General features: G+C 43.3%; 1 protein-coding gene across 2 annotated transcripts; it reads right to left on the bottom strand.

The window, feature by feature from the left end:
- Nucleotides 1-15,940: 15,940 nt before the first annotated feature.
- hs3st1 (heparan sulfate (glucosamine) 3-O-sulfotransferase 1) lies at nt 15,941-18,921 on the bottom strand. Of its 2 annotated transcripts, XM_014199139.2 has the most exons (3): nt 18,689-18,912; nt 18,047-18,091; nt 15,941-17,777 (listed from the first exon to the last, which is right to left on the bottom strand). In XM_014199139.2, exon 3 carries the CDS (start codon nt 17,635-17,637, stop codon nt 16,696-16,698), a length of 942 nt encoding a protein of 313 aa, XP_014054614.2. In that variant the 5' UTR covers nt 17,638-17,777; nt 18,047-18,091; nt 18,689-18,912; the 3' UTR covers nt 15,941-16,695. The 2 variants fall into 2 exon arrangements, with proteins under 2 accessions (XP_014054614.2, XP_014054613.2); XM_014199138.2 differs by lacking the exon at nt 18,047-18,091 and having other exon boundaries at nt 18,689-18,921.
- Nucleotides 18,922-23,067: the final 4,146 nt, after the last annotated feature.

Below are 23,067 nucleotides of genomic sequence, written 5' to 3'. Positions count from 1 at the left end.
ATCATACAGGTCGCAGTGGTGGGTAGTATATGGGGCTTTGGTGACAAAACAGATGGCACTGTGATAGACTGCATCCAATTTGTTGAGTAGAGTGTTGGAGGCCATTTTGTAAATAACATCGCCGAAGTCGAGAATCGGTAGGATGGGCAGTTTTACGAGGGTATGTTTGGCAGCATGAGTGAAGGATGCTTTGTTGCGAAATAGGAAGCCAGTTCTAGATTTAATTTTGGATTGGAGATGTTTAATGTGAGTCTGGAAGGAGAGTTTACAGTCTAACCAGACACCTAGGTATTTGTAGTTATTCTATTCATATATATATTATTCATATTCTATTCTAGTCAGAAGTGTCCAGAGTTGTGATGAGGGACGGGCGGGCAGGTGCGGGCAGCGATTGGTTGAAGAGCATGCATTTAGTTTTACTTGCATTTAAGAGCAATTGGAGGCCACGGAAGGAGAGTTGTATGGCACTGAAGCTCATCTGGAGGTTAGTTAACACAGTGTCCAAAGAAGGGCCAGAGGTATACAGAATGGTGTCGTCTGCATAGAGGTGGATCAAAGAATCACCAGCAGCGAGAGCGACATCATTGATGTATACAGAGAAGAGAGTTGGCCCGAGAATTGAACCCTGTGGCACCACCATAGAGACTGCCAGAGGTCCGGACAACAGGCCCTCCGATTTGACATACTGAACTCTATCAGAGAAGTAGTTGGTGAACCAAGCGAGGCAATCATTTGAGAAACGAAGGCTGTTGAGTCTGCCAATAAGAATGTTGTCATTGACAGTCGAATGCCTTAGCCAGGTCGATGAATACGGTTGCACAGTAATGTCTCTTATCGATGGTGGTTATGATATCGTTTAGGACCTTGAGCGTGGCTGAGGTGCACCCATGACCAGCTCTGAAACCAGATTGCATAGCGGAGAAGGTACGGTGAGATTTGAAGTGGTCGGTAATCTGTTTGTTAACTTGGCTTTCAAAGACCTTAGAAAGACAGGGTAGAATAGATATAGGTCTGTAGCAGTTTGGGTCTAGAGTGTCTCCCCCTTTGAAGAGGGGGATAACCCAGAAGCTTTCCAATCTATGGGAATCTCAAGTGATACTAAAGAGAGGTTGAACAGGCTAGTAACAGGGGTTGCAATTATTTCAGCAGATCATTTTAGAAAGAGAGGGTCCAGATTGTCTAGCCCGGCTGATTTGTAGGGTCCAGATTTTGCAGCTCTTTCAGAACATCAGCTATCTGGATTTGGGTGAAGGAGAAGTGGGGGCGGGTTGGGCGAGTTGCTGTGGGGAGCGCAGGGCTGTTGATCGGGGTAGGGGTAGCCAGGTGGAAAGCATGGCCAGCCGTAGAAAAATGCTTATTGAAATTCTCAATTATTGTGGATTTATCGGTAGGGACAGTGTTTCCTAGCCTCAGTGCAGTGGGCAGCTGGGAATAGGTGCTCTTATTCTCAATGGACTTTATGAGTGTCCCAGAACTTTATTGAGTTTGTACTACAGGATGCAAATTTCTGTTTGAAAAAGCTAGCCTTAGCTTTCCTAACTGCCTGTGTATATTGGTTCCTAACTTCCCTGAAAAGTTGCATATCACGGGGGCTATTCGATGCTAATGCAGAACACCACAGGATGTTTTTGTGCTGGTCAAGGGCAGACAGGTCTGGAGTGAACCAAGGGCTATATCTATTCCTAGTTCAAAATGTTTTGAATGGGGCATGCTTATTTAAGATGGTGAGGAAGGCACTTTTAAAGAATAACCAGGCATCCTCTACTGACGGGATGAGGTCAATATCCTTCCAGGATACCCGGGCCTGGTCCATTAGAAATGCCTGCTCGCTGAAGTGTTTTAAGGAGCATTTGACAGTGATTAGGGGTAGTCGTTTGACCGCAGACCCATTACGGATGCAGGCAATGAGGCAGTGATCGCAGAGATCTTGGTTGAAAACAGCAGAGGTGTATTTGGAGGGCGAGTTAGTTAGGATGATATCTATGAGGGTGCCCGTGTTTACGGATTTGGGGTTGTACCTGGTAGGTTCATTGATAATTTGTGTGAGATTGAGGGCATCAAGCTTAGATTGTAGGATGGCCGGGGTGTTAAGCATGTCCCAGTTTAGGTCACCTAGCAGCACGAGCTCAGAAGATAGATTGGGGGCAATCAATTCACATATGGTGTCCAGGGCACGGCTGGGGTCAGAGGGTGGTCTATAGCAAGCGGCAACGGTGAGAGACTTGTTTCTGGAAAGGTGCATTTTTAGAAGTAGAAGCTCGAATTGTTTTGGTACAGACCTGGATAGTAATACAGAACTCTGCAGGCTTCTAATTTTAACATGCATGAAACCAAGGCTTTTACAGTTACAGAAGTCAACAAAAGAGAGCACCTGGGGAGTAGGAGTGGAGCTAGGCACTGCAGGTCCTGGATTAACCTCTACTTCACCAGAGGAACAGAGGAGAAGTAGGATAATGGTACGGCTAAAGGCCATAAGAACTGGCCGTCTAGCACGTTCGGAACAGAGAGTAAAGGGAACAGGTTTCTGGGCACGATAGCATAGATTCAAGGCATAATGTACAGACAAAGGTATGGTAGGAAGAGAGTACATTGGAAGTAAACCTAGGCATTGGGTGATGAAGAGAGAGATATAGTCTCTGGAGACATTTAAACCAGGTGATGTCATCGCATATGTGGGAGGTGGAACAACATGGTTGGTTAAGGCATTTTGAGCAGGGCTATAGGCTCTGCAGTGAAATAAGATAGTAATCACTAACCAGGATAGTAATGGACAAGGCATATTGATATTAGTGAGAGGTTTTAAGAAGGAAAGAAATTCCACTAACTAAGAAGGCACACCTGTTAATTGAAATGCATTCCAGGTGACTACCTCATGAAGCTGGTTGAGAGAATGCCAAGTGTGCAAAGCTGTCATCAAGGCAAAGGGTAGCTATTTGAAGAATCTCAAATATAACATATCTGTTTAACCCTTGAATGAGTAGGTGTTCTAAAACTTTTGACCGGTAGTGTGTATCCCACCTTCTTCCACAAAGCATAGCTACCATAGCTACTTTGGGAAACTGCCTCGCTGCTAATTTATAATACATCATGCAATGGGCATTGCTCATCTAACGTTAGCTACTCCATACAGTCAAATTGGCTTGCTTGTTGATGTTACATGTGTTACCAGATTTTAGCTTTTAAGATAACAGCTGCTATCTCGCTAGCCTCGACCAACATCAGCCATGCCTCTCACAACATAATATGTAGCTGATAAAATTGCCTTGAAAAGGAAAGGTTAGCTAGCTAGCACACCAGACAGACACTTTGCTTTTCGACCATCCAAAGCAAAGCAATTTAACGTTAGCTAACGTTACAGACCTTACCGTATGCATTAATTCAGTACGCTCCCTCCCCTCTCAATGCAATTGTCTTCTTGTCATTAGCATCCAAATTTGCACTGACTGATCAATACAGTGTCAAGTTACTTTTCAGTGTGTGACCAAAATTCTAAATTTGCCATCCACATCAGTATCACTTTGTGCGAGTGCACACATGTTAAAACAGTTAAAACAACATCATTGCTTGCTAGTGTAACCGAACCTGTGCGCTGTCAAAAGAAAACGCCATGCTTGCTACAGTAACTTGGTTAGCGCTCACTCTATAAATGCCCCAACTGTATAAATGAGACTGTTTTCAACACATCAACTGTTTTAGACAATTTATTTTTAACCAAGAAAGAGAAATATACGTTCAATCAGTACTGAGTGAATGAACAACAAAAACACTGTGCAACGAAAGCTTCCTGTCAGCACCAGACTGTCCAGTTAAATAGACCAGACTGTCCATTTAAATAATGTCAAGTTGAGGTGTTTATAACAAGGTTCGTAGCATAATGGATGGTGGCTAAGGGCTGTTCCTGGATACAGGCCTTAGCCATGGTATATTGGCCATGTACCACAAACCCCTGAAGTGCCTTATTGCTATTATAAACTGGTTGCCAATGTAATTAGAGTAGTAAAAATTAATATTTTGTCATACCCGTGGTATACAGTTTGATATACTACTGCTGTCAGCCAATCAGCATTCAGGGCTGGAACCACCCGGTTTATAATTGCATTTACTACGTTGCGCTTATAAGAGCCTTTGGGTTCGTGGAGTGGCAGGCAAGTGACAGTGAGTGTGGTGGTGTGTACTACTGTGTGCGTCTTGCTAGAACGGAAGAGAGAACAGTTCTCAGACTCTCAAGGAAGAAAGAGGTCGTTGCCCTCATTGGTGAGATGCACGCCATCCCTACAGTACTGCCCAGGGACACAGTGCTTTATGGCAGAGTGGTGTATTGAGGAAATGCACCTGTCACAGAGAAATGCAAGCTGGGCCATGTGGAACTGACAAACGACTTATGCCAATTCAAATGCACGCAGTACACAGGGTACCTCGCACACTATCAATACTTAACATGCATGTTCTGTTCCAAATCTGTGAGTACTCCCACCTGTTTTCATATTTATACTGCCATTTGTAAATCAGGACATGTGTGCTATTTATAGGCCTATTGTAAATGTGTATTATTGTTGCGTCACCGTCTTTATTGCAAAACTAAATACAAGTACAAACAACTTTAAGCTACACGTTATTTTGACAGAGGCAATGAACTGTCCATTGATCAGCACAGCAATTGATAAAACAGGACCATGTTGGAAAATAGAAATGGTTCTGAGCTTAATTCAATATTACACAGTTACAGAAATCAGGAATGCTTGTGGTACAAATCACATTATTTTGGAAGCACCTCCTCTAAGAGGCTGTTTGAGAACATGACCAACATAGCTACTGTAGAAGGTCAAAGCTGTGTGATGGAAAACCTTGGTAGTGCATGGTTGAATAGGCATTGTGGTGCTCATGTGAATTTCCTATTCTCAATTTGTTTTTAATATATCCAGATGTCTGTAACAATGGGTGTCACTACTCACAATTCTCAAATACAGTGAGGGAAAACAGTATTTGATCCCATGCTGATTTTGTACGTTTGCCCACTGACAAAGAAATGATCAGTCTATCATTTTAATGGTAGGTTTATTTGAACAGTGAGAGACAGAATAACAACAAAAAAAATCCAGAAAAACGCATGTCAAAAATGTTATAAATTGATTTGCATTTTAATGAGGGAAATAAGTATTTGACCCCTCTGCAAAACATGACTTAGTACTTGGTGGCAAAACCCTTGTTGGCAATCACAGAGGTCAGACGTTTCTTGTAGTTGGCCACCAGGTTTGCACACATCTCAGGAGGGATTTTGTCCCACTCCTCTTTGCAGATCTTCTCCAAGTCATTAAGGTTTCGAGGCTGACATTTGGCAACTTGAACCTTCAGCTCCCTCCACAGATTTTCTATGGGATTACGGTCTGGAGACTGGCTAGGCCACTCCAGGACCTTAATGTGCTTCTTCTTGAGCCACTCCTTTGTTGCCTTGGCCGTGTGTTTTGGGTCATTGTCATGCTGGAATACCCATCCACGACCCATTTTCAATGCCCTGGCTGAGGGAAGGAGGTTCTCACCCAAGATTTGATGGTACATGGCCCCGTCCATCGTCCCTTTGATGCGGTGAAGTTGTCCTGTCCCCTTAGCAGAAAAACACCCCCAAAGCATAATGTTTCCACCTCCATGTTTGATGGTGGGGATGGTGTTCCTGGGGTCATAGGCAGCATTCCTCCTCCTCCAAACACGGCGAGTTGAGTTGATGCCAAAGAGCTCCATTTTGGTCTCATCTGACCACAACACTTTCACCCAGTTGTCCTCTGAATCATTCATGGCAAACTTCAGACGGGCATGTATATGTGCTTTCTTGAGCAGGGGGACCTTGCGGGCACTGCAGGATTTCAGTCCTTCACGGCGTAGTGTGTTACCAATTGTTTTCTTGGTGACTATGGTCCCAGCTGCCTTGAGATCATTGACAAGATCCTCCCGTGTAGTTCTGGGCTGATTCCTCACCGTTCTCATGATAATTGCAACTCCACGAGGTGAGATCTTGCATGGAGCCCCAGGCCGAGGGAGATTGACAGTTATTTTGTGTTTCTTCCATTTGCGAATAATCGCACCAACTGTTGTCACCTTCTCACCAAGCTGCTTGGCGATGGTCTTGTAGCCCATTCCAGCCTTGTGTAGGTCTACAATCTTGTCCCTGACATCCTTGGAGAGCTCTTTGGTCTTGGCCATGGTGGAGAGTTTGGAATCTGATTGATTGATTGCTTCTGTGGACAGGTGTCTCCCTTTAAGAGTGTGCTCCTAATCTCAGCTTGTTACCTGTATAAAAGACACCTGGGAGCCAGAAATCTTTCTGATTGAGAGGGGGTCAAATACTTATTTTACTCATTAAAATGCAAATCAATTTATAACATTTTTGACATCCGTTTTTCTGGATTTTTTTGTTGTTATTCTGTCTCTCACTGTATAAATAAACCTACCATTAAAATTATAGACTGATCATTTCTTTGTCAGTGGGCAAACGTACAAAATCAGCAAGGGATCAAATATGTCACGTTCTGACCTGTAAAGGTGTGATTTGTTAGTGTTTAGTTTGGTCAGGACGTGGCAGGGGGTATTTGTTTTATGTGGTTCAGGGTGGTTGTGTGTATGTGTCCATGTAGAGAGGGGTATTTGATTTATTAGTCCAGGGTTTTGGTTATTGTTCTATGTTAGTTTATTTCTATTTTCTGTCTAGTCATTTGTATTGCTATGTTTAGTTAATTGGTGTTGGGGCCTTCAGTTGGAGGCAGCTGTCTATCGTTGCCTCTTATTGAAGGTCCTATAATTAGGGGTGTGTTTGTATTGTGGTTTGTGGGAAGGTGTATTCTGTTTTGTGCTTGTCACCTGACAGAACTGTTAGTGTCGTTTCTGTTCTCCTTCTTATATATTAAAAAGAGAAGATGGGTATACACTTCCCTGTTGCGTCTTGGTCCTCCACACACGACACTCGTTACAAAATACTTTTTTCCCTCACTGTATCATGTCAAATGTGCTACGTTGGGCTGGAGTCATCATAACAGGGGGAACACTAACGAAACCATGTGACAACCATGAGATAACTACAAACATATCGCAGTAAAAGTTGCTGTAGAATAACATCTGATTGCAATAAAAACATATAATAACATACAAAAGCATCTCTATGCTGTAGTCTGCAAAGCATTTGTAAGATTTCCAAATAGCCATGGGCTTTGAATGTTGTATCCTCTTTGTTCAGTTGTCACAGCTCTCTACGAAACGCATAAGCATATGTGTGACTAACCATTTTAAGCTGGAAATTAAAAAAAAATAAAGATGTACACAAGATTCAAATTAAAACCATGATGATTACTGATCATGAGTTGTATTTATACGTCAAAATGTAAATGATACTTTTCTGGAATAGGGTTTCTGACCAAGAACGGAGAGATAAACACAATAAGAAATGCAGGAAGCAGTGAAAAATAAAGGATGCCATCTCCAAATTGTAATGGGTCAATTATTCAAAAGACTGCATTACCACAGCCCAAGTGGGATGCTTTACATCACCACCACAGGTCATTGGTTTTCAGGATTCATGGTTGAAAGGATTTGGTCAATGTAGCCAATGGATTGATTTTCCTATTTTTATTCAAGGATCCTTAAATTAGACTCTTCTCCTTAGATACAGTGATGGGATACAATTTAGAGCTCAGCTCACCAATAACAGGCAGCCTGTCACGACATCCGCCGAAGTTGGTCCCTCTCCTTGTTCGGGCGGCGTTCGGCGGTCGACGTCACCGACCTTCTAGCCATCGCCGATCCACTTTTCATTTTCCATTGGTTTTGTCTTGTCTTCCATCACACCTGGTTCCAATTCCATCACTTACATGTGTATTTAACCCTCTGTTCCCCCCCCCATGTCCTTGTCCGTAATTGTTTCTTGTAGTGCTTCTGCATGGTATGCTGGTTATTACCGGGTTTTGTTTGACCCATTTCATGTATTGTTCTGTTGACCGTGTTTTATGTTTATTAAACGACACCGTTGTAAATCAGTTTTCGCTCTCCTGCGCCTGACTTCTCTGCCGCCAGTACGCACCTCATTACACAGCCATCATCACGTTTTCCATTTTCTTGATTTGACTTTGAGGAGATTCAATTCTTGAGTGATGTGCTCATGAAAACAAACATTGAACCATGAATTACAATTTCTCAAGGTCCATAGTAGTGGTCAGACCCTTTACTAAGTACTTTGTTGAAGCACCTTTGGCAGCGATTAAAGCCTCGAGTCTTCTTGGGTATGACGCTACAAGCGTGCACACCTGTATTTGGGGGGTTTCTCCCATTCTTCTCTGCAGATCCTCTCAAGCTCTTTCAGGTTGGATGAGGAGAGTCACTGCACAGCTATTTTTAGGTCTCTCCAGATATGTTAGATCGGGTTCAAGTCCAGGCTCTGGCTGGGCCACTCAAGGACCTTCAGAGACTTGACCCGAAGCCACTCCTGAGTTGTCTTAGTTGTGTGCTTAGGGTTGTTGAGCACTGAGGTCCTGAGCGCTCTAGAACAGGTTTTCATCATGAATCTCTCTGTACTTTGCTCCGTTCATCTTTCCCTCGATCCTGACTAGTCTCCCAGTCCCTGCCGCTGAAAAACATCCCCATAGCATGATGCTTTCACAACCATGCTTCACCGTGGAGATGGTGCCAGGTTTCGTCCAGACTTGATGCTTGGCATTCAGGCCAAAGAGTTCAATCTTGGTTTCATCAGACCAGAGATTCTTGTTTCTCATGGTCTGAGAGTATTTAGGTGCCTTCTGGCAAACTCCAAACAGGATTTCATGTGCCTTTTACTGAAGACTGGCTTCCGTCTGGCCACTCTACCATAAAGGCCTGATTGGTGGAGTGCTGCAGAGATGGTTGTCCTTCTGGAAGGTTCTCCCATCTCCACAGAGGAACTCTAAAGCTCTGTCAGAGTGAATATCGGGTTCTTGGTCACCTCCCTGACCAAGGCCCTTCTCCCCCGATTGCTCAGTTTGGCTGGGCGGCCAGCTCTAGGAAGAGTCGTGGTGGTTCCAAACTTCTTCCATTTAAGAATGATGGAGGCCACTGTGTTTTTGAGGACATTCAATGCCGCAAAAAAGTTTTAGTAACCTTCCCCAGATCTGTGCCTCTACACAATCCTGTCTCGGCGCTCCACGGACAATTTCTTCGAACTCATGGCTTGCTTTTTGCTCTGACATGTACTGTCAACTGTTGGATCTTATATAGATGTGTGTGTGCCTTTCCAAATCATGTCCAATCAATTGAATTTACCAAAGGTGGTCTCCAATCAAGTTGTAGAAACATCTCAAGAATGATCAATGGAAACAGGATGCATCTGAGCTCAATTTCGAGTCTCATAGCAAAGGGTCTGTATACGTATGTACTGAATACGTATTTAGTTATGTGCAAACCCACAGTTTCATCAGCTGTCCAGGTGGCTGGTCTCAGACGATCCCGCAGGTGAAGAAGCCGATGTGGAGGTCCTGGGCTGGCGTGGTTACACATGATCTGAAGGTGTGAGGTCGGTTGGACATACTGCCAAATTCTCTAAATCGACATTGGAGGATGCCTGTGGTAGAGATTTCAACATTCAATTCTCTGGAAACAGGTGGACATTCTTGCAGTCAGCATGCCAATTGCACACTCCCTCAAAACATCTGTGGCATTGTGTTGTGTGACAAAATTGCACATTTTATTTAACTAGGCAAGTCAGTTAAGAACAATTTCTTATTTTAAATGACAGCCTAGGAACAGTGGATTAACTGCCTTGTTCAGAGGCAGAACAACAGATTTTTACCTTGTCAGCTCGGGGATTCGATCTTGCAACCTTTCGGTTACAAGTCCAACGCTCTAACCACTAGGCTACCTGCCCCACTATACATTGGGGGAATATGCATTTGCTAAATAAATAATAATGTGTTTATATGCAGAGTGTAATGATTGGCACAGTTTGTAAATCAACTGAAACAATTTTTCAAATGGAAAACACCTCTGAAACTCTGTGGCTCAGTGTCCACAAATGACCAAATAGGCTCCTTTTTCACATTGCAGAGATCAGGGAGAACAGAGATAAGTGAAAAGATGTTATCTGGGTGGAGAAAATACTGCCTGTGTGCCATTACCTGCTGAAAGAAACCCTCTGTAACACTCCAAAATGTTGCTTAGCATTTCTCATCCACCTGGAGCGGAGCTGTCTCATCCAGCGCATGTTTTCAGGACCATAACAGCGCTGTTCATGGGTCAGAACAACACATGGTTTCAGTCAGGTGCAACTCTACACTGTCAAATTAAAGACAATGAAAAAAACAGATTTTTGAACTGTGTTTTTATTTTTAATACTGTGCATGAATGATTTCACATCATAATAGTTTCCTATTTGATCATTTGTCAGTTATCTCTGATGGGAACCAGATGCAACACGTTGGAGTGCTGCCAGTGTCTTTAATCCACATAGTTTCTTGGACAATAGAACCAAGCTTTCTTCAACAGAGTAGTAAATGTAATGAAACATGAGAATTGGCCAATGTCCAAATACACTCTGCCATAATGTCCAGCAAATAGGAGCATTTCGCTATTAATGTAAAGTTGCATTCCCTTCAGTGGAGCTCATTTCTGTATTTCTGTTAGTCTAACACACTTGGGGGAATGTTTTTCATTTTAAGCCATATCAGTCTTAAGTCAGACCCTAATGCTTAAACAGATTATTCCCTGCCAATTCCTATGAAATGAACGCACGCACACGCACACGCACACCACACACACACACGTTCCCTGGAGAGGGAGCCGGGGCTATCTGTGGGCCCAGTCATTCTCTACATAGGCAGAGGTGTCTGGTAGCAGCGGGACTTATCCTTGGCCACCAGGGCTTATGCCTCTGTCAGGGAATGCCATGCCAGGGAATGACTGATAACACAGCACTGCAATGACTGGATTGCACTGGATGTGTCAAATATGAAAGAACGACTGCAAATACATACATCATCATGAGCTGCATAGCCCTGCTTTACCACTCAATAAATCCATGAATGTCTCATCAGTTCGTAAAGGGAAAAGGCAGCACACAGAAGGCACAACCACATTTCAGTTTAATTGATCCCTTATTTGTTGTGATGACAAGTTAGGAAATTAAAATGCTCAAAGATATTTTATTTTATTTATTTCACCTTTATTTAACCAGGTAGGCTAGTTGAGAACAAGTTCTCATTTACAACTGCGACCTGGCCAAGATAAAGCAAAGCAGTGCGACACAAACAACAACACAGAGTTACACATGGAATAAACAAAAATACAGTCAATAATACAATAGAAAAAGGCTATATACAATGTGTGCAAATGAGGTAGGACAAGGGAGGTAAGGCAATAAATAGGCATAGTGGCAAAATAATTACAATATAGCAATTAAACACTGGAGTGATAGATGTGCAGAAGATGAGTATGCAAGTAGAGATACTGGGGTGCAAAGGAGCAAAATAAATAAAATAAATAACAGTATGGGGATGAGGTAGTTGGATGGGCTATTTACAGATGAGCTATGTACAGGTGCAGTGATCTGTGAGCTGCTCTGACAGCTGGTGCTTAAAGCTAGTGAGGGAGATATGAGTCTCCAGCTTCAGTGATTTTTGCAGTTCGTTCCAGTCATTGGCAGCAGAGAACTGGAAGGAAAGGCGGACGAAGGAGGAATTGGCTTTGGGGGTGACCAGTGAAATAGTGGCGGGAAATATAAAAAACGTGGCAGGAAATTGATGATTTCTGTCAGGAGGGAAATTACTTGGAGCCCTAAGCTGTACTTAATTCAGGCCATTCGATTGATTTGATCACCCGTCTCATGCCAAAATAGCTTTCATTCAGCATGGAAGGGAAAATGTGTGAAGGTTCTTCTCCTTGAATCCTCCAAAATGTTTAGAGCCAGGAGTCCTGGGAGATATTCCAAGTTTCAGTCAGCGATGACATGGTTTTTACAGGAATCCCGAGTCCCTATTCCACCAACTGTTTCTACAGAGTTCCCAGAGCAATTGGAACAGGGAATCAGATTTGTTTTCTTCAGCCATTATAAGTCTGTTGAAAAATTGCCACTTAGAAAGATATCATAAGCTGGCAAATTAATGATATCTGGGTTTATAACCTGTTTCTAATGCACTATGTGGATCTCATTGGTAAAGTGGTATTACACCATATCAAGGAGCATGTAAGACACAAGGGACAACAGTGCCACTCAATACAACTAAGCCTGACTGCCCTCTTAAAAATGGCGTGACCAGTTGAGATGGTTAGACTCCCTTCTCAATTTGCCTTGTCATAGTTTAATCAAAGCTGCTCATTTAGAAGAGATATCCAGTATTCATCGAACACCTTAGGACATTTATAATGAATGACCGTAAAGACAACAGAAAAGACCGAGAGGCTTCTTAACCCTTTTTATTGGGCCACCCTGTCCTCATCTCAAGGTCACCTTTTAATATTTATTATTATTTAAAAAAATGTTTACCCCTGTTTCTCCCCAATTTCGTGATATCCAATTGGTAGTTACAGTCAGGTCCCATCGCTGCAACTCCTGTACGGACTAGGGAGAGGCGAAGATCGAGAGCCATGCGTCCTTGGCACTGCTTCTTGACACACTGCTCGCTTAACCTGGAAGACAGCCACCAATGTGTCGGAGAAAACACTGTACAACTGGCTACAGTGTCAGCGTCCATGTGCTCGGCCCGCCACAGGAGTCGCTAAAGCGCAATGGGACAAGGACATCCTGGCCGGCCAAACCCTCCCCTAAACCAGACGACGCTGGGACAATTATGCGTCGCATCATGGGTCTCCCGGTCGAGGCCGGCTGCGACACCGTCCGGGATCAAACACGGATCTGTAGTGACGTCTCAAGCACTGCAGTGCTTTAGACCGCTGCGCCACTCGGGAGGCCCCAAGGTCACCTTTTCTAAGAGACGCTCATTCATTTTTGTTGGTGAATATCACTTGAATATGGCTCACTGCAAATGGTGTTGCTGAGTGGTCAATGCTTTTCAAGATGAAACAGACATGTCTCCATTCACTCTTGTCTGTTTTCCAGAGAGGAATTGTGACAAATTACTTTTAAATGTATACTTTTGTCTTGAAATACAGAGAATTGAATGTTCAGTGAGCCAGTGAGCCTTTATCCACAGATACAAGGCATGTAGGGAACGTAGCTTGAACATTCCTCTGTTATGTTCATTCTTCCTCTAAGGAATGCATTGTTTCAGTTGTAAAGAATAGGGCATTGAATAGTTCAGTCATAGCTTCCCTTCTAAGAATTTACACATTGATTTAGTCGGGGGTCTGTCCCAGCAGTAACACCCCTGAAAGTGTGTGTTCATGTATGTGTGTCTTGGTGTGTGTGTGTGTGTGTGTGTGTGTGTGTGTGTCTGTGACAGAGAGAGAGAGAGAGAGAGAGAGAGAGTGTGTGTTTATGTTGGTGTGTGTGCTTCACATTTCTGCTGTCCTTCACACATTGAGTGGACAAACAATCTATTGTAATTAAAAGAAGGCTGCAGCCCTGGTAACCAGAGAAGGGGTCATGCTCCATTGGATCACATCATCCCTTTAAAGTCCACAGTATGAGTGGCTGATTGTAATTCAGAGGAAACAAGCCCTTCAAAAACAACAAGAGTGGACTGGCAGGGGAGAGACGGGAATGTGTGTGTGTGTGTGTGTGTGTGTGTGTGTGTGTGTGTGTGTGTGTGTGTGTGTGTGTGTGTGTGTGTGTGTGTGTGTAGATGTCATCCAGAATATTCCTTGGTCAGCAATGTGGTGTCAGGGGGAGAGTGTACTAGAAGTAGTGCCAGTCCATTAGTCTGACTTGTATAGACTCAGTCAGTTCACCCACACTCCCTCAGCTTGCCCTCACCCAAGACCAATTCATTTAGCGATGTTAAAAGGATATCTACCTACTATAAGCTCCACAGCTGATTGGGACTTATGAGGCTTTCATGAACTCTTAATAGATGCTGTGTTAATATTTTATAAAGTGTGGGTAGACTTACAGTATGGCTACAGTTGGTCTTTTAGGAGCATGTCAGAGAAAGGTTGTGTCCTCTCTAAACACTGAGAGATGTAGTTTCAATGGCAAGTTTGACAACAACAAAAAAACATTGGAGAGAGCACTTAGCTTTGTAGGTGTAGGTTTTCGTAGTATCTGTGAACAAGCTTGTCTCAAGAGACTCTCTCTCATGGTCTCCTGCTGGCTTCACTGCTGCTCATCTCTCAACGACACCTTCCACTTAGTAGTCCGGCTCAGCGAAGAGGGGAGTGGATACATACAGGAAAGGAGGAGAGTCCTTGTTTGACCTGTAAAGATCAGCAAAGGTCACAGAGGAAAGATCATGTGTTGGAATGTATCCTTGTTTTTTTGGAGGGTGTATATGAGTACCCCCTAAAGAGTTTTCCCCCAGTTGAGTCCCCTTTGAAGGCTGTCTGGAGGCTGCCTGGAGGCCTGAAACATTTCCATCAAAGCCAAAAGCAATGTCACTCAAAACATAATGCAACCTTGAGCTCAAAAATAGTGATAATGTTACTAGGGATTTTCATCTCTCCCTATCTTCAGGCACTCTCTCTTTGCTTTGTATCTAGCTCTCTCTCTCTTCCTTGATGTCTGTGACCTGCTTCGACATGTTCCGATGACGGCCGCTGATGGCATAACACAACACTAACCACAAAACCATATGTGACCTCAGAGGAACTTAGCCAGCATTGCTCTCTCCACAGACTGAAAGAGGTAGTAAGAATGCATTGGTCTGCATTAAGGAGATTAAGAGGATTAGGAATCTGTCTGGGAAGTCCTGGAGGTGCTCTATGGTTCTATGTGGAACTAGGCTACCACAGAATTAAAAGGTGCAATATGCAGAAATCACTCCGCTATTTCCTGGTTGCAAAAATGATATAGCGTAGAGAATAATTGTACCATCTAAACCACTGAGAAATATATAAAATAAAAAATACATATTTGTAGCTTTTTGAAGCTGTTGTACAAAACCGAAAATGTAATTTAACGGGAAGCATACACATAGCACACGTAGTACAGATCTACCGTTTCTTACAGTTGCATTCAATGAGAATGATAGATCTTTAACTCACATTTCTATGTGAATTGGGTTGGGTTGCCCAAAAAGTTATATAATTGCGTCTTTAAATTCAACACAATATAATGCGAACCGGTGGATCTACTTTTCTTGATTCAAATACCTAAAGAGTCCCATAATAGCACCAGAAAATGTTTGAATGAATAACTAATTGTTTAAAAAATATAATAGTATGGACACACCCTTGGACATAAACAACTTCTATTTTGATTAAACACGGTTTGACTTAACCTTCCTGTATCCTCCCGCTAGAACGCACTCATAACACACATACCTTTCTCTCTACACCAAATATCCTCCTGCAACCATTTACATGAAAAATATACCAGACAGCATACTGTACAGCCATTGAATGTCACCATGATATCTCACATAAATGCAAGAAGCAACCAACTAGCATCTGTCCTCAGCACCCAATACTAACAAAGCAGAAGTGTCTCCCACGGCTGTTAAAGAGGGCTTCTTTCTACACTGGCTTAGACATATGCAGGGTGTCCAAGCAGGCATTTCATGTTAAAGATCCAATGTAGTATATAAACCCTGGATTTCTGATGCTATGTACTGGCCATTGAGAGGCTTTGAAGCCACCGGTCAGCCATATTGGCTCTCCCCAGTAGGAACAGTCCTCCATAGGAATGGAGTGCTATAAATCATTGGAAAGATCTCATCATGTTCATCTCCTTTAACCATAATAATACAAATGACGAAACATCCCATACCAGACTCCGAATGTGTGCCTGTAAAGCTTTTTCCCCCCCCTTCATATCCTCAAAATGAAATAACTTTGTGGGATCAAATATGAGGTGTACATACAGAGGAAGACCAAAAACACATTATAGCAAAATACATCTTTATTATTGTGTTAATCCTTCACTTTAGAAAAAATCTATTATAATATTATTTACAGTATACTGTAGTACATGTGTACATAGCAATGACCATAATACGTATTCGACCCTTTGTTACTCAATGGCTTCTTAAACTGTGTATCTAAATCAGTATGAATGTGCCTGAAAAAAAATACAAATAATAATAATAATAATAATAATAGAGTAGCAGCATATAGACCCTTCAGAACACTGAAAAATGACTGTTAGCAAAAATAACATGTGTGTTACTGATGACAGCATATCAATGGAAATAGACCAGCATATTGTTCTTCAGATTGATGCTCAAAAGAGTTGCAGACTTGCAATCCTTAAAAATTGCATGTGACACATTAACTTAAATCGACCTTTGAATGCCCTTATCATTGATCACTCCATTGCTTTGAAGTGATTTAGAGCTAAATAATAATGCATGCGTCTGCCATGCACTACACAGAGAAGTGAGGACACCTGGTTATCGAAGAAGCTAAAACAACAAGACAAAAGAAACTGGTATCGACTTGCAATGAATGACGATATCGACCAAAAAAACAGATGTGCCAAGTCTGTCTTGATTGTTGCTGGTCAGAACGCTGCCACATGTTTCAAATAATACAAATATATATCTAACTTCAATCTCCCTTTTATACTCTGTACAGCTTCAGGATGAGCTTTTTAACATGAGAATCAGAACTGTGGATAATACCGGCCAGAAAAACAACTCAGTTCCAGTTGAATGTTCGGCCCACCAGCTCAAAGAACTTCCTATTGGGTTCATGAAAGAATTGGTAGAGTTTGTGGAGGATGGCGGGAGCCACGTGAGGGTGCGCCCTGCCCTTAGAGTCATGTAAACAACGCTCTCGCCCGTGGTCCCTCAGGCAGTAGAACCCTTTAGTCTTGTTAAAGTAGAAGTTAGATGCGTTTATCTGCGGTTCTAGGTTCAGGAACCTCTCCACTCTCTTCATCTCCGGGAAGGGGTCCCTGATCAGCTTATCCCCGTCCACAACATGGATGCTCTCTAGGGGGAAGTAACGCAGCCAGTTCTGAAGGTGCAGGTGGTACAGGCTACGGTTGAGAGCTTTGTATCCTAGGTTGATCTCCCCGTCTTTCACAAGCAACGACTCGATGGGCTGGTAGCGCTTGTGCTTCTGCAGACGGTTGTAAAAGACCTGGGTGTAGTCCGACAGAACCCGCTCGGTTGGGTCCCGGAGAATGAGCAGCAGCTTGATGCCTGGGTTCATGTCGTGGATGCGTTCGGGCACCTTGCTGGAGGTGAAGTAGGCAGGGGTTTTCTCCACAGTCAGCTGGTCAGGGAGGGCGAAGGGCATCTGGCTGAGATACCAGGGTATGCCCTTCTGGAAGTGACTCTCCCAGTCAAAAAAATGCACCTCGTTATCGGCCGCCGCTACCGCGCTGTGCAGGCTGAGCATCTCGATGAGCGCCCGTGTGCCGCCCTTCCTCACGCCGATGATGATGATGCGGGGCAACTGCTTGAAGGTTCCGTTGGGGTGGCTGGTGGCCCCGGTGTCATTGAGGGCCAGGGGGGAAGAGGCGGTGGGGGACGGAGGGGGTCCCCAGTCACCGTCACCCGTCTCCGCGGGCCTGGAGGGGATAGGGGGGGGCTGCATCGCGAAGAGAAGCAGCCCGAAGAAAAAGGCCGCCATGAGGGAGGTCCTCAACCTGGTGGATTTCAGCCTGGCTAAAGGAGCACAACGGTATCCAACATTGAAAGAGCAGCTGACTGAGGACGACGGTCCACTTGAGAAAGAACAATGGTGCCTCCTCTCTGTCGATCACAGCAACACTGCCAGGACAAAAGAACAGAGGCATCATTAGATGACACTTGACACTGCAGCTGATAATTAAGTAAGTAAGTAAGTAAGTAAATAAGATATATACATTTCCCCTAGGCTAAATATATACAAATACATTGTATGCCAACTGCCAGGAATAAAGACATGGATGTTTACATTAGCTCAAATGAATCTAGTAGGCTACATGCAAGTGTACATTCTCTTGTGTGCAGAGAGCTTTATAGTTGAATAGTTGTCATGTATAGACTACATAACTCACCTAACTGTCAATCTCTCATCACAGTGTACACATCTTTCCAGAGTGCTAATAAAAAAGACGACAACTATTGTATTGCATGATTAAATCATTCTGTAAAATGACCGATGTAGTGTAATATGCATGACAGTTAATTGCAATATTACTCTGATTTGTTCAACAGAAATCAATAGGTTTCTCCCAATCTCTATTTAACACTATGGCATTTCACCACTGTCTCTACAGAGGCAAATCACCATTCAGACTCTCAAGACATCAATAAGGGGAATTGAAACAGATTGTGACATATCATCGGGTACTTAAGATTGTAAACGGGGTGTCAATGGAATACTTAATTTTATTGTTGTTGAAAAGACGTGACTTTAAAAATAATAATTAAAGTGCAATAGCCTGCAGAGGAAAATAAACGGAGTGATAATATTGTAAAGTAGGCAATATAAACTATAACTTAGACTCTATATACGACAGCCAGGGTGCACATTTGAAACATTTACTGTCAGATCTGAAATGTTTGTAGACGTTTTTTTTGCCAACATTCAAATCCCTACGAAACAAACGTCTGCATGTTTGGAACAATATAACAATGCATTCCTCGTCCGAGTTTTAGAAATCAGTTCTACCATTGGAATGCAATTGAAATCTTACCTTTGTATTTGTGGAACTAAAATTCATTGAGCACTCCTTTTCAATGTTTTTGGTGAGGGAGAGTCCTTGAAAAATGAAGTCAGGGATCCACCAGTTTGAAAATCTATTCCAGATACATCAAAACTTGAAAATAGTGCTGCAGTTTAAATTGTCGTTGACCAACTTTGTTTGCACGTCCCTCTTCTGCGAGTGTTGCGGGCTTGTGTGGTTCCTCGTATTCGAGTTATAGCTGGATAACGTAGGCTCACGCACCCACATTACGCAGTGGAGACCACTCCCCCCTCTCTGACTCAGTCTTCCGGCAATTTTATGATAAATTACAGATAGCGTTTATGGATGTGATGATGAGTAAGTAGGCATCATATCTTTTGGATGAATTTCTGACATATATTTCAGGTGAAGGTAGGGCAGCAAAGTCATGCAGTTTGATTTCTTGTCAAAATGTGACCGTGAGCTCAGGGGCGAAAATCTGATATCAACTTTGGAGGGGACAATTACATGAAATTTTCTCAAGAGCAATTCCTGAGGGGGACACCAAAAGTAGTGCTGTAACACATAGCCTACATTGTAATATGGTAAATGTATATTGAGGAACCAAAGAAATAAGGTGTTTGCCGTACTCCTAACTACCGGTACCCAAAACTACACAACTAATCACAACAGCAATACCATTGCCTTTAACAAATCTTAGTTCAGTCACCAGTTTAAGTTGAGAGTGGGGGTATCCATGGCATTTTCCAATTATGTTCCTATTTTACAAGTAAAAAAATGGATAACCTTTCATAATGTTGCCAAACAAAGACTCAACAAACTTACCTGAGACTCCCTGTCTCTGCCAGTCTGTCCCTGCATATCTGTCCCCAACTCTGCTGTCTGTGTGCCATCTGTTGCCTGCTCTGCCTAATGACATCATTGTGAAACATTTCCATTAGAATTTCATTTCTTTCTTATGAACATTTTATCAACTAGTCTTTGAGATATTAGGCTAGTAGGGTTCTTACTTTGCGTTTTGGTGTACTGAAAAATACTCTGATGTCCGTCTTTTATTTTTCTGCCATTTTTCTACCTGGCTGGCTGGCTACACACACACACACAGTGTGTAGGTTATTTACAGTAGGAGATGGGCTTCTATCATCTTATCTTTTATCATTCTATTTGGGCTTCGATCTAAAAGGTAGCTAGCAAATGTGAAACGGATTAAAATGACAAGAGTTGACAGCTGTATGAGTTCACCATTTACACAACATATGCTGCAACCTTTTGTAATTTTAACAGTTTGTTTCATATTGGCTGGCTTCCAACAATAGCTGAATTTGCAAAGCTAGCGAGCACCAATTCCGTTTCAGTGGTGTTTGCTATAATCTTTGCTACCCGGGTTAAATAAAGGTGAAATAAAATAAATAAATAAAAGTTCCCTTGCGACAATTTAGCTTTTGTACCAAGACCAGTTTGGACTTAAGTTTATCACTAACCTTATCACAGGGACTTTGAAGCACTAATTTACATCATCTGCTTGCTGATCTTGGAATAAATTGACGATAGCAAAGATTCCATCTTTGACGAGGCCACATAAATGGAATAGGTACTAGCTAGCTTAATAGTTAATATTTGCGCGCTAGCTCTGCATATTCAGCTAGTGTGTGTGCGCGATTGACTGGATTAACCTCACGTCAGTTACGTTCATTGAGTGCCTTTCAGACAGTGGATACCACCCCTCTGTTACCTTGCCAACTAAGGAACTGGCAGTGGATCAAACCATTGTGAGGCAAAGGGTGGGGGGGGTCGCAATCTTTTGAAACTGAAAAACGCGCTATTAAGTGTCTATAATCAGCACAATTGCTTTCATTGCGTATTATTAATATTATTTAAATTACATAGTTATATTTCAGTGATATATTGGGGGGGACAAATCATATTTTTCCCAGGATGGGGGGGTCGTGTCCCCCCCGTCCCCCCCGGGATTTCCGCCCCTGCGTGAGCTACAGGTACAGGTGAATAACACTTCAATCTGGAAAAACATAGTATTAGTTTATCAACTAGAGTACACTTTGAGAAATTATGAATCAGATAAATCCAGTGTTGAAACATTTACAATGTTTAAATATGTCACAGTGTCACACAAGCCGATAAAACAGCTTGATTTATGTCAATCATTAAAAAAAATCCAAGATGGCGTAGCAGTCAGACATCTTTTGTCCTTCGTCTTGTCGTGTCCCATGTATATACCTTTATATCTTTTTCTTCGCATATCTTTTTATATTGTTTTCTAAATCTCAACTTCAAAACACTCTCCTGCAACCCGCCTCACCCAATGTGGTGCGGATCTGTTTTAAAGTATTTTTATTAACCTCGAATCCGGAATCCCCCAACAGAAGCTAGCCAGCTCACTAGCTACTAGCTAGTAGTCAGCTAACCAATGCTAGCGGTCATCAGCTAACCATTAGCTCGGAAGCTCTCTCCAGTTTGTACAACGCGACTCAAACCAGAGCATACTGGACCTATTTTCTCTCCATAGCCCCGGATTCCTACTGCAAGGTCTGGACATTTTCACCTGGATCATCGCAGCTAGCTAGCTGCTATCCGAGTGACTTCTGGCTAACGTCGGTCCCGGAGCAAGCACCAATTAGCCTGGGGCTAGCCCATTCTAGGCCCTCTCTCCTGGCTAGCTAAAGAGGCCCAGCAACTACTCCTGGGCTACAATACCCGGACCCCTTCTACTGCCGGTACGGGGCACGGAACCCCGCCGATTCCTCACGACTGGACTACGACGTAATCTGCTCGAGGGGGTACTCAACTGGCCTCTACATCGCAACGTCCCCTGAATGTCCATCCGCTAGCCGCGGCCCACTAGCTGTTTAGAGAATATTGGACTGTTAGCTGTATAGATCCATCGGCCAATTTCTCGGGCCACTATACCTATTTTGCCAATTGGACTTGGACCACTCTGCTACTCGGAACCCTACTAATCCATCACAACTGGTCTATCGACGTCACCACACGAGGAGGCTAAAACAGACTTTCCTTCGTCGAGACATCCCTCTAAGGCCCTTCTGCTAGCTTGCTAGCCCCAGTCTGCTAGCTTGCTAGCCCCAGTCTGCTAGCTTGCTATCCCCAGCCTGCTAGCTATCTGAATCGACATGTCTCCAGCCAGCCCAACCACTCACTGGACCCCTATTGATCACCCGGCTACGCATGCCTCTCCCAAATATCAATATGCCTTGTCCATTACTGTCCTGGTTAGTGATTGTCTTATTTCACTGTATTGCCTCAAGCCCTGCTCAATATGCCTTAACCTACCATTTAGTTCCACCTCCCACATATGCGGTGACATCACCTAGTTTAATCGTCTCTAGAGACAATATCTCTCTCATCATTACTCAATGCCTAGGTTTACCTCCAATGTACTCACATCCTACCATACCTCTGTCTGTACATTATGCATTGAATCTATTCTATCGTGCCCAGAAACCTGCTCCTTTTACTCTCTGCTCTGAACGCACTAGGCGACCAGTCCTGATAGCCTTTAGCCGTACCCTTATCCTACTCCTCCTCTGTTCCTCTGGTGACGTAGAGGTCAATCCAGGCCCTACAGTGCCTAGCGTTACTCCTACTCCCCAGGTGCTCTCATTTGTTGACTTCTGTAACCGTAAAAGCCTTGGTTTCATGCATGTTAACATTAGAAGCCTCCTCCCTAAGTTTGTTTTATTCACTGCTTTAGTACACTCTGCCAACCCGGAAGTCCGAGCCATGTCTGAATCTTGGCTTAGGAAGACCACCAAAAACCCTGAAATTTCCATCCCTAACTATACCATTTTCCAACAAGATAGAACTGCCAAAGGGGTGGTGTTGCAATCTACTGCAGAGAGAGCCTGCAGAGTTCTGTCTTACTATCCAGGTCTGTACCCAAATAATTAGAGCTTCCACCTTTCCAGAAACAAGTCTCTCACCGTTGCCGCTTGCTATAGACCACCCTCTGCCCCCAGCTGTGCCCTGGACACCATATGTGAATTGATTGCCCCCCATCTATCCTCAGAGCTCGTGCTGCTAGGTGACCTAAACTGGGATATGCTTAACACCCCGGCTGTACTACAATCTAAGCTTGATGCCCTCAATCTCACACAAATTATCAATGAATCCACCAGGTACAACCCCAAATCCTTAAACACGGGCACCCTCATAGATATCATCCTAACCAACTTGCCCTCCAAATACACCTCTGCTGTTTTCAACCAAGATCTCTGCGATCACTGCCTCATTGCCTGCATCCGTAATGGGTCTGCGGTCAAACGACTACCCCTAATCACTGTCAAATGCTCCTTAAAACACTTCAGCGAGCAGGCCTTTCTAATCGACCAGGCCCGGGTATCCTGGAAGGATAT

The sequence above is a fragment of the Salmo salar genome, chromosome ssa05 (assembly GCF_905237065.1).
Source record: "Salmo salar chromosome ssa05, Ssal_v3.1, whole genome shotgun sequence".
Taxonomy (NCBI): domain Eukaryota; kingdom Metazoa; phylum Chordata; class Actinopteri; order Salmoniformes; family Salmonidae; genus Salmo; species Salmo salar.
This window is presented reverse-complemented; position numbering and strand designations above follow the sequence as displayed.

What these genes read in the sequence shown, in the direction of transcription:
- hs3st1 (XM_014199138.2), bottom strand. Translation starts at nt 17,637, where the DNA reads ATGGCGGCCTTTTTCTTCGGGCTGCTTCTCTTCGCGATGCAGCCCCCC.